Source organism: Rhipicephalus microplus, chromosome X (assembly GCF_043290135.1).
Source record: "Rhipicephalus microplus isolate Deutch F79 chromosome X, USDA_Rmic, whole genome shotgun sequence".
NCBI lineage: Eukaryota > Metazoa > Arthropoda > Arachnida > Ixodida > Ixodidae > Rhipicephalus > Rhipicephalus microplus.
In genome coordinates, this window is record NC_134710.1 from 101,783,444 (window position 1) to 101,800,811 (window position 17,368).

Genomic DNA, 17,368 nt, shown 5'->3' on the forward strand with positions numbered 1-17,368 from the left:
GTATGTTCAAATTTATCGACGCAAGTATTTGCGCGTTCCAATTACAGGGCGTTTTCGCCCATTGGAATACACATAGCTTTGACGGGAGCTCGGAGCGAGTTCGAATTAACCGGAAGTTAATGAGGTTGGTCTGTGTTTATTTTTCGTCGCACACGTGGTCACGTAGCGCTACATCGGGCCGCGAGGCGGTTTCCTTCTTTGCATGCTTATCGGTGTGCGCCCATCTGAGCTTACATTGCCACAAACTTTTCTATTTGATATAACAAAATATAACGAAATAATTGTGGGTCCCCTTCAACTTCGTTAAAACGAGGTTTGAGTGTATTAAACAATTTTCGGAGGTCGTTTAAACATTTATACTCAGTCCAGTGAAAGTTTTACAACTTCGGTTCCACTACACAATTTTATGCACTACATTTTAAATTCAGTATAATGGCGGAATTTTCGGCACAGTGTCAAATCTGCTATATCTTCCAAGGTGCAAGACGCGCTCTTGGCTACACGCTACAGAGTTTAGTACACACTTAGATGAAATCTCATGAAAGTGAATTGTTCTTAATGACATCCCTGCAGAAATCTGTTTGAACAAATCTTAATGCGAGAAAATGAGTGCCATCTACTTAACTGAAGCAGAATGCTACCAAGAGATTTATTATGATGTCCTAAAAAATGAATGCGAATGAGTTAAGTTTGTATGGGAACTGAAACATCAGCCCTTTAGAGATGCACAAATCTAACCAGAAAAGCTACACATTACCTAAGCACAAATTTCTTGGTTGCTGCTGGATTAGCATCATCAGAAGCTCGTCGTTTGTCAGCTCGAGGTAAAAGCACAGGGCTGGACGTTGGTGGCGGAGATGGGAGAAGAAGGTGTGAGGGACCAGGTGGTGTGCCTGGATCCACAGGTGTTGGCAGTCCTTGGATCCCCAGCGGGTCAGTGAGTGGGTCATACTGCAAACAGGTTAAAGAGAAAAAAAAAGTTACTCACTAATGCATAGGTTGTGTGCACTATAATTTATTTTAACTTAATCTGATATTCACTAAACTTAGCCTGGATGGATGGATGCGACGAGCGTCCTTTTTTATATAAAAAAAAAACAGGGTGGTAACACGCGCCATCAGGTGCGACAAACAAGAAAAGAAAAACTTTTTCTTGTTAAAGTTGGCCTAAATACTTCATCTACTTCCATTAAATCAATCTTTCTATTAAAGATACCATAAATTCACAGCCTAACTCTCTACCCCTTGACTAAATGACATTGACCCTCTTTTTCTCAATATTTATGTTTGTTTTACAAACTGAAAGCTATAATAAATGTCCCCTATGCTTTTCTTGCCTTTATTTGTTGGCTTGATATTGTTGTGTTCCCACTCATGTAGTATATAGCGAGTTGTCACAGAGACAAGACATTTTCAGTGTCAAGAAAATATAAGCCCAGCCAAATAAGGTTAATAATAAATAACTTATGTCACAACATGAAATATCCTGCAAAGTATAACACAAGCACTGTAGACTCTCCTTAAACGGAACCCGATGGGACGAGAAAGATATGTTCCATTCAAGAGGAGTTCCGCTAACTGAAAGATGAGCAGCGCAGCAACACAAAAGCAAGAAACCAATCATATCAGAGACAAGCGTTCCATTTAAGCAGCAGTTCTGTTTAACAGATTTCCGTTTACTGAGTATACTGTATTACAGTAAGTGAATTCTAAGTGGGGTGTCCTTCACAGAGGGCCTTGCACTAGTGAAAGGTAATCCAAAAGTTACTGTAAGCACTGTGTACGTAGTGGAAACAGGTGGTGCTGACTGACGCTCCTACGTTTATATGCACATAAAGTGGAAGGGGGGGATTGCGGCGATGGTAGCTGAATAGTAGAGCATCGGACGTGTTATTCGAAGGTCGCAGGTTCGGATCCTGCCAGTGGCAAGTTATCTTTTCATCCACTTTTTCTTCTTCACATTTACGTTACAATTACTTCTAATAACGCTCCCTATACTTTCCCTGGCATTGTTGTCTGTTCGTTCTCTTTAATATTCTGTCTAACAAATGAGAAAAATACGAGCTCTTAAATTTACACTTTCCTTCATTCATAGCTATCACACAGCGACGCAGTTGACGTAACATGTAGTAATAGCACTAGCCAGGACGACTTGATATTTCACTATCTTTAGGGTGATACAAACAAATTTAATATCGCAGGCTGGCTTTGCAGAGCCAAGACATTGTTCAGAAAGCATGTTTTCCAAAATGAGTAGATACAGATGAAGCCTAAACCACTTTTGCTGCATTAGCAACAACTGACAGTCAGGGTAAGGCGTAGTGACACCGCCACTACAAAATGGCGATAGAATGCATTTTAAAGGGACACTAAAGAGCAAGATAATTTTTCGTATGTTAGTAAAGTACAATTTCATAATCCCCAAAACACCACCTCTGCTGAGTTTAGATGCTTGATAAGCGAGAAATCGAGAGAAAAGAAAATGCGGGTGGAGACGCCACCGAGATTCCTGCACCACACACCATGACGTAGTACATTTTGCAGGCATCTACTGGGTCCTGCATGGCTTCTACTTAATAAAATTTCAATACATTGTCATCTGTGGGCACCACAGACCTAGCATACGAAGTTTCAGAAACTTTCATCCAGCCAATGTCATGAAAACATGGAAACAGATTTTTAAATTTCTTACGTCACACGTGGAGATTTTGGTGCGAAAGTTAAAAAAAAAAACTTTAACCTTGTTTCTCCATTAATAATGAGCTTGTGAAAGCTTATGGAATTAGTGTTCTTAGAGGGTAGTTTATCCATCTAAACCAAGTCATTGTTTCCCTGTGTCCCTATTGTATAGTGTCCCTATTGTATAGTCCACTGAGGCTGAATTCGTGCTTGGCTATATACAGAAACCTCGATATAACGAAATATCGGTTATAACGACGTAAATGAAAAATAGTCTAGTGATAGATTTCGTGTTAAGAATAAACCTTTATAATGAACTCTCAGATATAACGGACTTATTTTCATGTAAGAGGCAAGTTTGTTATAATGTGGTTCGAGTGTAGTCTGTCTGTACCAAATTCATTCCCAGAAAAGTGGAAATGGTGCACGCACTTTAAATTATTAAGGTGCATATCAAAGAATAGTTGGCACACTGAGGACAGCAATGCTCCATCTATTTTGTATATCCCAAATCTGTGTTCGTGTGTGCTGCAAACCAATCAAGATGTTCAGCTGCACGTCAACCAGGAAAAGTTTCTACGACCTGAAAACGTGAAAATATTCAGACTTCAATGGCAAGCTTGCCGGCTTTCTCAAGCTGCTCCGTGTAGACCGAGCTTGTCAAGTTTACGGCCCTTGAGTGTGCACACAATCGAACTGTTTCAACAAGTGACCTCAAAGTCAGCAAAGCTAGATCACTGAACAAAAGGAACTCCCAGCAGAGAAAACTACATTTTCTATAAGGGTGCAGTGTGCTTGCTTTTATTTATTTTTTTATCGATAAAGTACGGCAAAAGGACATTACACTTCGCACTTTTACAATGCACGCTTTTTAAAAAAGTCTAAGCCCAATGGTCGAGCCATCCTGTCCAAAAGAGCGTCAGGGTGTGGTGAAGGCCATTAACCTTAAAAATAGGTTTAAGTTAGCGTGGAGATTCACATTCACGTGCATCATTTAGAAGCGCTGTGATTTGATCTTTAGCGAATGAAACCGTTACACTTATTTTCCAGAAGTCCGAACACTTCGAAGAGTAAAACTGCAGTGTGAATCGAATCAAGTGGTAAATACTAACCAAAAATATTTGAAAGTTACAGTATTCACATACCATTGATTCCCACCACAATTGGTTGATGAGGCAATAAATACTGAAGTCTTTTTATGATTAGATAAAAAAAAAGTGGTTCAAGAGCCTTTTCGTGAGCTGGCCTACGATTCTGTTGATTAGGCTAATGACATTACTTCACACCACTTACATTTTGTGTTGGTGTGACATGGTGATGTAGTTTTGCATTAGTTATTATGTTAAACTGTAAAAATCAAAGAATAAGGGGTGTGTGAATAGTGATTTTGTGAACCAAATCGAATGCTATTAGAAAACAATTCAAACAGTATTTGATTTAGTATCATCACTATTCAATTCAGCAACCATTTTTGATGCAGCCCTAGAATATAATAATGCAATGATTTTTGAAATAGCCCACAAATTATACAACATTTTAATTGAAAAAAAAAAGATATTTTTAAGCTTCAACAAAAGAACTTTAAGACTATTTTTTACTGATAAAAATACAACTTAGTAAAGTGAGGCAAGCTCGCATAGAGCAGCAACTAAAGCCTCAGAAATATTTTGTCACTGCAGGTTAAAATACAGGAGTTGCTACAGCATTCAAGGCGGCACTTTGTCAACAGCTCTTATATAAAAAAAATATATATATAAACATTTAACAAAATTCTTTAGCCAACATCAGCCTCTATGTAATAATGAAATTCTGAAATTGATGACTGTCATTTCAGCAACCCTGGAGCTTTAAGCAAAAACTTAATTCTGTGATCGACATAGCGTTGACAGTGCCGCAATAACTTGGGCTCCATGCATCTTGATTATTTGATAATGAAAACACAGAAAGTTATTCTTCTATGTACCACTGTTTCATTCCTTTGAGCTTTTTTTGATCGGTATTTGTTATTGAAAATATTTCGTATTTCTGAGATACAATGTCCGATAGAAGTACTGAATGAAACAGAACGTAATTCGATGCGTTACACAATGTTTTTAAATATTCGTACGCCTCTACAAAAAAATGTCAAGCTTTATCTTTAATTAGGACAAGTGTAGCCAAGACACACAAAACTTCAAAGCAAGCATTAAAGATGAAGCAGTAGAACTCAAACTTATAATCAGTTCAGCCAATTTACAGAGGTTAGATAACCAACGCATGGGACAAATTTCAAACTAATGACCAATAAAAACGAAACAACAGTTTGTGTACCGTTAAATAAAGACACCCCCCCCAACCATGTGCAAGTTTTCAGAAACTCCTCACCTGTATTACAGCACCTGCCTGCTAATTTTAGGGGCGAAGCTTTTTAAGGCATGGGTCTGTCCATTCTCCGTCATTGTCGTACCTAGCCACCGGGATGCGAGATGGCGGTACTTGGAGTGTTCACTAGACAGACGCACGGACGCACGGAGCGGGTATGTGCCACAGGGGATGCGAGATGGCGGTACTTTGAGTGTTACTAGATGGACACACGAACGGATGGACAGACTAGAAGACGGATGGAGAGATGGATGGGTGCATGGACAGATGGACGGACGCATGGATGGTCGCGCGGACGGACGGAAGCAAGAATGAACGGACGGGCTGACGGACGCTTCGCCACACTCACCATCATTAACTCCGTGGATATGCTTTGATTTTTCTATTTATATTTTGGAAATATCCTGTGTTTAAAAAGTGAATAAAATGTACACATTCACATATGGACTGAACATAAAACATAGTGTGCACACACACACAATCAAAAGGCCAAGACACATATGAAACTCAGCAAGACAATAAGAAATACCAACACATCAATTGAGAAAGAACATAATTCGGGTAAATGATATTTTCATCAATCAAAACTGTTGGCACTAAAAGCTGCAGAACTTTAGCCATTGCAAGATGGTTTTAAAAAAATAAAAGGAACTGAAGTGAATTAGGTTAATTACTTATAAGCAAGCCATTCGCAGTGCAGGAGTCCCTTCATTGAGATAAAACACATGTTATAAACAACTTTGAATGATCCCTCATAGACTGGCTATTGTGAAGAACGAAAATAATAGCCGTAGCATCAAAACATTCAACAACATATGTAATAAAGAACTCTTTTTTTCTGAGCCACAGTAGCTACTGCTTCTAAACGTTTTTTTTAACAGTAAGCACTAAACCTAATGAATCGAATCAACAACAGCCAGAAATCAGATCCGAGAAAGCATTGCCGGGGAAAAAATAACATTTTATGCATTTGTATACAGTCAAACCCCGCCACAACGAAACTGACAGGGCGTGGAAATAAATTTGTTGAAGTGAAAATTTTGTTGTAGTGAAATTGAAAAAAAATATAGCTGATTTGAGCTAGCAAAACAAAAGGATGTTTATTCTCAAAATTCAAAAAAATGTCCGCTGCTTCATATTCTTTTCCAGCAGCGTCGCGAAGAGATTCTCACCCATGCATAGTGAGTCCATGGTGAAAAGCACGCTAAAACAACGCCTAACACCACTTTCGTGGACAAACCAAACAATTGCATTAACACGTTAACACCAGCAGCTGTCTGCCATCAAAAGTATCCGACAATGCCGAAATGGAGGCAGGGTGTTGTCGTAGAGCGGCGACTTTTGCATTATTCTATGTCATTCTTATTATACATCACTCACGGCTAGCTGCTTTTGTTGATGATTCGGACAAACAGCCGCTCTGATTCGTTACCACACTGGCCAAGCGTGAACATATTGATAAGCATCAGAATCGAAAAATGCATCGTGCCGCGGTTGCACCCAGCAGCTGCGAGAAGAAAACCATGAACTGAGTGACTGAGCTTCAGCTTCGGATTGTCCGCGGCTCAAAAGCAAGCCAGTGGCAAAACAAAAGCATGGCAGTCTCATTGCCATCACTATTGAGCAATGGCGGCGCCCATGCTTGCTGAACAGCGGCGGTTTCTGGTGCTGCCAATGCGTGTTTTAGACTTCGTTGACGCATTTTCAGGCTCTGAAAATGCATAGAAGTGTTAAAGATTGGGTTTACTGCATAGCAATAAGTATCTGAGCCTGGAATTGCATCGTAAAATTTCGTTAAAGCGGGACGATTGAAGAAAAAAGGTTCCTTGTGGCGACAATATTTATGCATTGACTCCTATGGACTGCTGACGGGGAATCGTGAATTTTTCGTTGTAGCGGAAATTTCGTTGAAGCGGCGTTCGTTGTAACGGATTTAGACTGTAGTGAAAAGTAAACTAATCCACGAAGCTGGTGATTGAAAGTCACTAGAAAAATTACTGCTGTAATGCTACAAGCATTTCGTGACAGTGCACAATCATACAGATACAGCAACCTGTTATGAGACTGGGCCTTGTTGTCATTCATGCACTAGACTCTTCATGAAGGAGCACTCAATGAGACTCACATATCTAATGCGCGTACAGTGACTCCAATTAAACAAAACTCTCTGAAAAACGAAAATGCCCCATTAACGGAACTAAACGGGCTCATATGGCTGGAGTTTTATGTGTTGCGCAGTAAAATTGATCAGTTAATAGAAACAGTGCTTATTGGTCACCTAAGGATAAACGGCACAAAATCTAAACACAGCATAAACTAGCTCAGGCCAAAGGTAATCTCACAACCATCACAGCACCTCGAGACAAGCCGATCTGGTAGCCATTCTCCCTTGTGGTGGCGGTGGGAACAGAGTCGGCGAGTCAGTTGTGTGTTAGGCCTATTTGTGCGGCTAAAGTGGTGTGGATCACGGTGTTCTTTCAGCCCGTTGGAAAGAAAATGGCTGCACCATGCGCTCTCGCTTGAAAAAAAGCTGAAAATTCTTCAGGAGCTCGGTCGAAACTGCCTGCCCAAGACGGAAGTGGCGAAAAAATACAACATCCCAAAATAGACGCTGTCCTGGATCTACAAAGGCAGAGAAATGATTGAAGGCGCTAAAAAGAACGGAACCTTTACATCTAAACAACTAGAAAAAGGTGTTTTTTTTTTGTGGTTCAAGCGTGCACGGAGTTCTAATCTGCACATAAGCGGACCAATGCTCGAGCAGAAAGCTCGAGAGATCACCATGCAAACAAGTGTTGAGAACTTCGTCCTAAGCGACGGATGGCTCAGCCACTTCAAAACAAGCCATGACCTAGTCTTCAAAGCAATCTCAGGTGAGAGTGCTGCGGTCAACAGAGACATTTGCACTGACTGGCAAAAGGGGCGGCTTAAGGAAATTTTGATGAGCTGGGTCTTTTTTATAAGGCACTTTCATCAGACTCTCACCTTAAAGGGCGAAGCCTGTAGTGGAGGAAAACGAAGTAAAGATCCCATCACTGTGCTGGTGGACGCAAACATGGCAGGAGATGAGAAATTGAAGCTGTCGGTAATAGGAAAATCAAAACAACCAAGTTGTTTCAAAGGCATTTGACACTTCCCGTTGCGTACCATGCGAACGGAAGAGGGTGGATGACCATGGCCATTTTTGAAAACTCGCTACGGGAGGAAGACGCAAGATTTACGAGGCAAGGCAGGAAGGTTGTCTTCATCGTGAATAATTGCCCAGCCCACGGTCAGGTTGAAAGACTCCAAGCCATCACTCTGGAGTTCTTGCCAGCCAATCAAGGGGTTATTAAGAATATTAAAGTTCATTACCGCAGACAATTGCTTCATCGAATGCTGCTTTGTGCAGACAGCGGGAAATGCTACAGCATAGATTATTGGCAGCCATCCACATTTTGGCTCGTGTCTGGGAGCAAGTGAAGGCAATAACAATACACAGATGCTTTCATCATGCTGGCTTTCAAGTGCAAGAAGCAGTACATGATTAAGAAGAAAGCCCTTCTGGTGCCGACATTGAGGCAGTATTCAGTGAGGTCGTGCCCTCTGCCCCTTTCACGCTGCGGGACTACGAATCAATTGATGAAAATGTTCGTACCTCTCATGAGGAGGCTGTCAAGGAAATGATTGTCGAAGTGCAAGATGAGGATCAACCTTCCAGCGATGAATGTGATGACAATATTGCCAGTGCAGTGGTGTCACCAGTCCGATCAGCTAAAGAGGCTGTTGAACTTTTGCAGCGCTATTTAGAGCATGAGGCTTGTCCAGAACTTCTGGCTAGTTTGTAAGGCATGTGAAAAAACAACTCAAGCTTGTGAAAAAACAACTCAAGCTTGCCATACAAGCCACCCTTCACTCTTTTTTTTTTTCTCCTACTCATCCTCATGAGTACGGTGAGGTTTGTGCAATTTGAATAAAGGCTTTGATTAACTAAATAAGTGTGCTTTGCTTAAATGAAACTTCTCATAAATGGAACAGTTTTAAAGATTCCCTTCGAGTTCTGTTTAAGAGGAGTCGACTGTACTTAAGTTTGACAGGTGCATATGATATCCCCTTAAGGCACTGGGTGTTCCTAGAAATAGTTTGAAACACAGTGTGCACATTGGTCGAGGTTTCCTGAGTGAACAACTAACAGTCAATAAACTTCATTATTCTTCTACTGCAGGAGAGGATTATTTTGCTAGAGACATTACCATGATTGTTCAACATGCCCCGTTCGAGGACCAATGTTAAGAGCATTCCTAATGTCAAGAGCATTCTTTTTTTTTTCCCTTTGCTCGAAATGAGTACAAAAAAAAAAACTGTGAATACGACTTCGGCCTAATATTTTATTCTTTTTATGCAAAGACTGAAGCTGACTGATTGAAGAACAATCACATATTCAATTACATGCCAATCAACATTCATTACTGAAACTCGCACAAAACAACATGTTCAATCATTTTCTATCTTGTAATTTCGTACAGGGTATCTTGGAATAATGCCGTGCGAATTGGATGCATTTGTTGACTGCATCATAGACAGTTAGCACCTGAAGGGGATATCATGGAATAATGGAGAACTATTCCACATCTTACAACAGACACTTTACTCCGCACAGGTAACCACTGCCTTAAGTTGAAAAGATGGATTGAAAATTTGCAGGATTACCTTTCAGAATACATAGTACAAAGCTGTTGTGCTTGAGCCCTCAACAGCCAGCCGTGTCTGGTTTATGTTATGCTTGGCAGAGGTTCACATTCACCTGAGCTGGGGTGCTGAGCCGTGGCATTTCCCACAGGGACTCATTTGTCAGTTTGTTGAAGAAGTAAGGCCGGCCTTCACGCTTGCTCCAGAAGCGCCGCCATCCCACCTGCAGCAGCTCGGCCGGCAAGTCATGCACGGGATCTGGACCAATAGTCTGTGTCGGTGACAGGAATGGTGTCGTCTGCCCCACTGGGACATTTTCCATACCTGAATCCACAAAACAGCAGAAGTCAAGTTTAACTTTTTTACAACACTGAATTAAATTAATATCAACACCCAAAACCTATAAGAGTCATTAAAAGTATGTAATGTAAGCTGATGTGGCATTCACTAAGTTTCTTTTCAGTTCAGTTTTTGTGCCACATATCCCTTTCAGGCCAAACCTGTGAAAAATGTTCGTAAATGCATCAAATTTACACACTATATTTTAGGGCACTCAATATTTCATTACAGCAATATTAATGGCATAATATATTATTTGTGTTTTATATCAATCAATCCTAATTAAATTGCAATTAAACAACTATTTATTCTTAAGTCTCTCATGTTGCTTTTCCATAAATAGAATCAAACTTCAGGCTTCGCTTGTGTAAGGTGGCACTCCTTCAACAAGGTAGTACCTTCGGCCAAGTGCTGATATCCAGCAGTACATTGCAAAATGAAGTTACATGAAGATGCATTCATTGCAGAGGAGGTGCCATTCATCTAAATTTCAACAGATCCTGCTCTTTCCTAGCCACTAGGCAACAGAACTAGCAAAAGCAAGGGGTGTACACAATTGCGTACAAAGCATCTTAAAGGGTTAATTGGTACAGTTATGTGACTAATGTTAAATTCCAATGGCAGAGTCAGAGCCGTCGATGGACACTGCGAGCGAGCACTCAACTCTGGCGTAGAGCAATGCCTCCAAATACGCAATTGGAACACAATCCATGCTGTTGAAGCAAGCATGGGAAGCAAGGTGGAAGCAGAAGTTTTAGAATAGCCAGGAATACCTTGCGTGTGGTTGTTCCATTCCGCTGATTCCACTGTTGGATTCTGTTGAATTACCACTTGTATGCAGTAGTTTCAGTGTCACTATTACAGTGTCACTCAGAGTCGGTGACATGCCAAGTGGGCAAATCAGCGACCCAGAGCTGTAGCTGATTTGCCCAGTCAGCCATGTCGTCCACCATTACTGCTAAAACACACGACAGCGGCGGAACCCTTAAGTGCGCGAGTGTTTCAAAGGGAGTAACCTCACACTGAGATTTGGTCCTTCCGCCAATGTTGGTGGAGCAACTTTTCGTGCTCCTCGGAGTCACACCTACTTTGACTCCACTCAGACTCTTATCATTGGAACTCTCGACTCCTGCCCTCACTCTGCCATTGGAAGACACTTGCTCCAAAATGCGCATAAAAACTTGCTCCAACTCCACCATTGAAATTCAACATAAGCATTTTCAACACAAGCTTGTGCATGTAAACTAAATTGAAAGACATGTGCAGCTGCTTTTAAGCTAACTTTTTAATTTAAAATATATATTGACAGCAGCAAGACCTTCACATTGCGACAACATTAGCCCTTGAATTTTCTCCAAACTACATATTAACTGCATAGCACAAAAATGGACACCGTGTACAAACAAGGCTATGCTAACCATCAAATCGGAACGTTCCTGCAGAAAAAAATCATGTGAAGTTACAGAGGCGTCTACTTCCACCTTGAACACTGCACCGTAAGGCCAGCACTCCACAAAGCGCCTCTCATAGGCGCTTGCCGAACTGACGCGCAAGTGCAGTGACAGCTGTAAGTGGGGTCTTCGCTGCGTCGTCTGCTAAACAGGCCGGCTCTGCCAAATTGCGTTTGCTTTGCTGTGAAGATAACTTTGCTCTTGCTATGCCCATGCAAATCCCCAATATGGCACGCTTCTCTAGAAGTGCAGCGACTGCTCCTTGTTCTGTCCAACTTTTTCGGCTAGTCTTATTTTTTTTTCCTACATGTGGTTTCACAAATAATAAACTTTAGCCCACATGTGAATAAAATATCCAAACTGTGCGGTAGCTCGCACAGCAAAACTACTCAATTGCAAGGGCATAGGCAGAAATTTTTTGCCGGGGGAGGTGGCGTCACCACTTTGATCCGAAGTGGGGGCCTAGCAGGGAAATGGTCAATTGCTCTGAATGTTGAGAATAAAAAAATCAAAATGGGGGGCGGGGAGGACAGAGGGGAGAAGACGCAGGCCCGGTTCGCCATCCCCTGGTTATGCCACTGCTTAGTTGCCAGTCGCCAGAATGTTCGCCTCCTCATGCGATTGTTTTTGATCAGCCTAAAGTTAGGTGCCCAACAATTGGAGATGAATGCATGGTAATGTCTTACACAGCAGCTTTAAATGTCTGAAAGTTTCCATTCGTCAGTTACTTGAAAACGAAATGATGTGGGCCCATTTCAGAGTAGTGGCATATTATTCTGGTGTTACCAGCCCCGTTGCCTTCATGCGCTAGCCTGCATAAGTCGCCAACACGCCACCCTAATTTTTGCTCATTAGCAAGCGAGCTTCCTCGTACCATTCTTGCAGGTAAATTAAAAAGCATACAAAATATAGTTTTCAGTAATCAGTGCACCAAAAACCACCACTGTAAAATCTTTACTTCTGTCCACAGGCATTGAATTAAGCTTGATACCCTTTTTGTCACTACGTGACCCAACGCCCTCGCATCAGTTTTAATCTTTCTTGGCTGAACATTATAGCACAGTGCGGAAAGTTTTGTCTTGTTTTCGCAGCATGTTCAAACTCATCCTTATTTTATTCTCGACTTAATTACGCAGACTATCAGCTAATGAAAACAATCGTGTCAGTGACGGGAATATTCTGGTTAGATCAAAACAGCTAGGTTCTGGTTCCAAAACAGCAAATTCTGGTTCCAAAACAGCAAAACATTCATACTATCAATCAGGTAATAGAGAAATGCTCAGAATATAGCCAACCACTATACATAGCCTTCATAAATTACGAGGTGTTTGATTCAGTAGAAATATCAGCAGTCATGCAGACACTACAGAGTCAAGGTGCTGACGAAGTATATATAAACATCCTGGAAGAAATCTATGGGGGATCAACTGCTACCATAGCGCTTCATAAAGAAAGCAACAGAATACCAATCATGAAGGGTGTGAGGCAGGGGGGTACAATCTTCCCAATGCTATTTACCGCATGCTTACAGGACGTTTTCGGAGGCCTAGAATGGGAACAGTTAGGCATGAGTTAAGGTTATTAAGGTACTCTCACCTTAGTAACCTGCGCTTCACTGATGATATTGCATCGCTGAGTAACTCAGGGGACAAATTGCAACTCATGATTACGGAGTTAGACAAGGAGAGCAGAAACGTAGGTCTTAAAATTAATCTGCAGAAAACGAAAGTAATGTACAACAACTTCAGAAGAGAACAGCGCTTCGAGATAGGTAATAGTGCACTTGAAGTTGTAAAGACAACGTCTACAAGGAGAGGTAATAACCGCGGAGCCGAACCACGAGACTGAAGTAACTAGAAGAATAAAAATGGGGTGGAGCACATTTGGCAAGCACTCTCAAATCATGACAGGTAGATTGCCACTAACCCTCAAGAGGAAAGTATATAACAGCTGCATCTTGCTGGTACTTAGCTACGAAGCAGAAACCTGGAGACTTACAAAGAAGACAAGGAAGGTTCAGCTTAAATTCAGGACAATGCAGCGAGCAATGGAAAGGAAAATGGTAGGTGTAACCTTAAGAGACAAGAAGAGAGCAGAGTAGATTAGGGAACAAACCAGGTTTAAGGATATCATAGTTGAAACCAAGAAGAGGACATGGACATGGGCCGGGCATGTAGCGCATAGACAGGATAACCGCTGGTCATTAAGGATAGCTAACTGGATTCCTAGAGAAGGCAAGTGGGTTAGGGGGAGACAGAAGGTTAGGTGGACAGATGAGATTAAGAAGTTTGCGGGTATAAATTGGCAGCAGCAAGCACAGGACCGAGTTGACTGGTGGAACATGGGAGAGGTCTTCGTACTGTAGTGGACGTAGTCAGGCTGATGATGATGATAACAATTGCACCATAAGCTCAACTACTAAGGCAAATGAGCTCTGCAACTATTTTGTATATTACTCCGCTCAAATTTACATACATGACCACAATGCTGTAGTTGCAGCCATATATTTTCTTGTGAGCGTAACATGAACAAATAACTATACATATATATATATATTTTAATAAAAAAATAAAAGAATATTTGCAGTCAACATGTCAGTAGCCATCACCTTATACTGACAATATAATTGAAGTTTCCCACTATTGCTCCCAATTCCACTCCTCCCAGATAAACACGGGAGAGCATAGCACAGAAAAGGTGACAACAATCCCTACTTTGTTCTTACAATAAAATTAATGTCCCCCCTATTGATGGCCAATTCAAACCATCCTGAGCAAATATGGCACAACTTTTTGGAGCAGTAATTTTTTTTTTCCGAGAGCTGCTGAGAATAGTGCAATTCACAGTATTAGAATCGAACTAAAACATACACACCAGACTGACAAAGGCTACTGACCAAACTTCTGCTCCTCCCAGGATGCAGCTGGCTTGCTGAGCATCTCGCTCACTGTGTGGTTTTTTTCCAAAAGTGTCTCATCTCGTGACAAGAGGTTTTGGAAACGGGCATCAGACATGTCAGGCTTTCAAGTCATTCCTTCACCCTAAAATATCCACGGTGGTTTGAAAAGTGCATCAAAATGTATATAGCACACAAAAGTACTGAAAAATAGGCACACACAAAAGGGTCCTAGAGTACCTGCAGTGGTTTTAAACAATTAGACCTCTTCACTAACCGTTGACATCATCCAGAAGGCTCACAATTGAACAAACAGTTCCACGCTATATAGTTTCTGCAAAGATGGGACATAGCAAAATCTACTAAGGGAACTTGAACATTGTAAATATTACAATTTGCTGCAGATGATCAAACGAAGCTTTAAAAAATACTGTAAAATATTAAATATTTTATTCTATACATAATAAAACATTGCCCAAAGTTACTGCAAACAAGCAGCAGCATGTTGTCACATTTTGTCAGACAGTGCATTTTACATGTCACTGCTTGCTTGGCTAGCTACTTCGTTCCTTATCACTGTCTTAAAATAACATAAAAGTGACGAAAAGCCTTCAGCAGACACTGTATGCTGGAGACTTTTCGTCGCACGAAGCTATCGGTCAACCATGTCTATGAAAATAAAAGCAAAGTACCACGCTAATCATGCCTTCGAGACAAACTGCACACATCCAGTGGTTGGTACCCCCTCCCCGATAGAAAGAATCTAACGTCTCCCCGAATTGATTTCCGACATACATATATGTACACACCGTATTATTCTCAATAACTAGACCCCTGGACATATCACAAATAGTCCTTAAGCCACTGATGTAAAGCTCAGTGATGTCCCACTGATGTCCTTAAGCTCGGTGATGTAAAGAATGCCACACGAGCAGTCCAATAACCCCACAAATTGCTTTGCAATGAGCACGTTGCTTAACTTATGTTCATCATATCTCCGTGTATTACTGCTACAATTACAGAAACAGGATGCTGAATGTTTACTTATGGAGGATAAAAAATTTGCCAACAGCATATGCTGAGATACTTATCCCGCCAAATCCACTGCTCACCAGATGCATTACTTTCTGGTGAAGCAATCAAGCACATCAGTCCTGACTACTCACAAATACGCAAAAAATTCTTTTAAAGAAAGCTGAACAGTAGCCGCCGCAGAAACTTACTTGCATAAACGGCTGTTAGAAACAATGTTCTCCCGTATCAGCTGATGCGCCAACATAGTAAACAGCTCATTTACATCGCACTCCTTTGCGAATCGAAACGCCCTTTTCGAGCAAAAACTTGTAATATTAACTACCATTGCTATTACTCAACTATTTAAAACACTACGACACTTGACAGAGAGCCACAAACGCTCCTGGCGAGTACTTTAGAGCAGACTCGAATGAAGACGCGAATGTACACAAATCCACGTGTGTTTAGCTCAATCATTTAGCGGCTGGTTTACAAAGAAAACACGTGAACACACAGATGCACTACGAACACGCAGCTATAACACTTGTGCACTTATTGCAACCGTCGTACGGCGACTTTCAGCTGCGAAAAACCGGTAAATTGTCATTTCGACGAAGACGACGAATAACACCGCTCCTCAACAACGCCATTTGCCTCACTGGACAAAGATGGCGTCACGTGACCATAATAAAGCGCTGCCAAACTGGTAGTGGTAGGTGTTCTGTGGCGCCGCCGCTGGGCGGAGGCACCAAAAAAAGTGCCCACCAAGGAGGTTACACTGGTTACACCACTAGCTCTAAGCTATACAAGAACTTGGAATAAAAACAATCCTTGCACAAACGTGTACTAGTAAGTACATAAGCATCAATACAGTAATTCATTCATATAATGCTTTTTTTTTCGCGCACGATCTGCTCATTTAAATAACGAAACCTCGAATGCTGTATGCGAAATGCGTGTAAAAAAGCTCTCGTTCTTTTTTCTGCTAAATTATTGTTTTCTTTGTCTCCGTTTAGGCACAGACATTTCATGAACGCTATAAAGTTTCTTACATAACGAACGGGAAAAAAATGGCACAAAAACGCCGAGACGGAAAACGCGCACACCACGCGTCTTTTATCTCAGAGGCCATAAATTAAAGACGCTCTTTTAACTAAAAGCGTGATATTTGGCTACATAGAAAGCGTCTGTTTTAATCACAAAGTTTCGACATAAATTGTGCGAGGTTCTGCGTTACCAGTTTTTTTCACTAAGCGTTAATTAATTGCAACATCACACTTTTTTGCATTTGTTTTGGTTCAGTTGTCCATGGGTTAGCGTTGTGCTGTGCTTGTGGTGTTGCAGCCAGCGAGTTGTTTACGAAAGCAAGCGTTAGTTTAGGACCGCGTTGTGCTGAGAAATATCTGAGTTTATCTCAAATATAAGATAGCCACGTATATAAGATAGCAACTGTCTCGGCTCATTGGCTCAAAGTGCTCCAGGAATTTTTCTTAGCAGGCTATTAACCAGCACCATAACACAGCAATGACTGCATGAGCTCAACTAGTTCTCGCTTGGGGAGGATGTGCGAAAGGCCCCCATCGGAAAGTGCGAGCAGACGGAACAGCGAAGATTCTGGCTACGCTAGGGTTCTGCAGTTTTTACTGAGGAGGTACGTATGACTATTACCAATTAGAGAGCGTAGATTTTACATGTGGTGGTAATGCCGTGTGCTGTGTTTCTTATCTTTTATTACGTTGGCTCGCACGTCGACTACACATTTGCGGCGCAGTTGTCTGCGCGCGTGCCATGTCGGTCGCGTTGAAAAGGACGACGTTCGAATCATTCGCTCGACGAATCGCTGGCCTGTGGACCAGCGAGGCGCCTGTGTCTTTAGGCTACTATTCCAAGCGGTGTCAATACGCCAATGGACGAACTGTCAAGTTTGGAATTCTGGCGAGTTCTAACGTAAGGATTTTTC

At 41.5% G+C, this 17,368-nt stretch overlaps 2 protein-coding genes across 9 annotated transcripts in view; one reads left to right on the forward strand and one right to left on the reverse strand.

Annotated features, from left to right (window-relative positions):
* Pcif1 (Phosphorylated CTD-interacting factor 1) overlaps positions 1-16,057 on the reverse strand; it is a 125,823-nt gene extending 109,766 nt beyond the window's left edge. For 2 of the 5 annotated variants that reach the window (XM_037427503.2, XM_075877343.1), the window contains exons 1-4: positions 15,618-16,057; positions 14,395-14,539; positions 9,824-10,032; positions 758-951 (exon numbers count right to left, since the gene is read on the reverse strand). In XM_037427503.2, coding sequence (XP_037283400.2) covers positions 758-951; positions 9,824-10,032; positions 14,395-14,512 — 521 coding nt within the window. In that variant the 5' untranslated portion in view covers positions 14,513-14,539; positions 15,618-16,057. Of the gene's footprint in view, positions 1-757; positions 952-9,823; positions 10,033-14,394; positions 14,540-14,634; positions 14,729-15,617 lie in introns of all 5 variants that reach the window. The other 3 variants (XM_075877341.1, XM_075877339.1, XM_075877342.1) reach the window with 3 other exon arrangements.
* Positions 16,058-16,803: 746 nt separating this feature from the next.
* Positions 16,804-17,368, forward strand: part of LOC119176292 (DDB1- and CUL4-associated factor 11) — an 86,310-nt gene continuing 85,745 nt past the window's right edge. For 2 of the 4 annotated variants that reach the window (XM_037427500.2, XM_037427501.2), the window contains exon 1: positions 16,804-17,059. In XM_037427500.2, coding sequence (XP_037283397.1) covers positions 16,941-17,059 — 119 coding nt within the window. In that variant the 5' untranslated portion in view covers positions 16,804-16,940. Of the gene's footprint in view, positions 17,060-17,203; positions 17,356-17,368 lie in introns of those variants that run through there. The other 2 variants (XM_037427502.2, XM_075877344.1) reach the window with 2 other exon arrangements.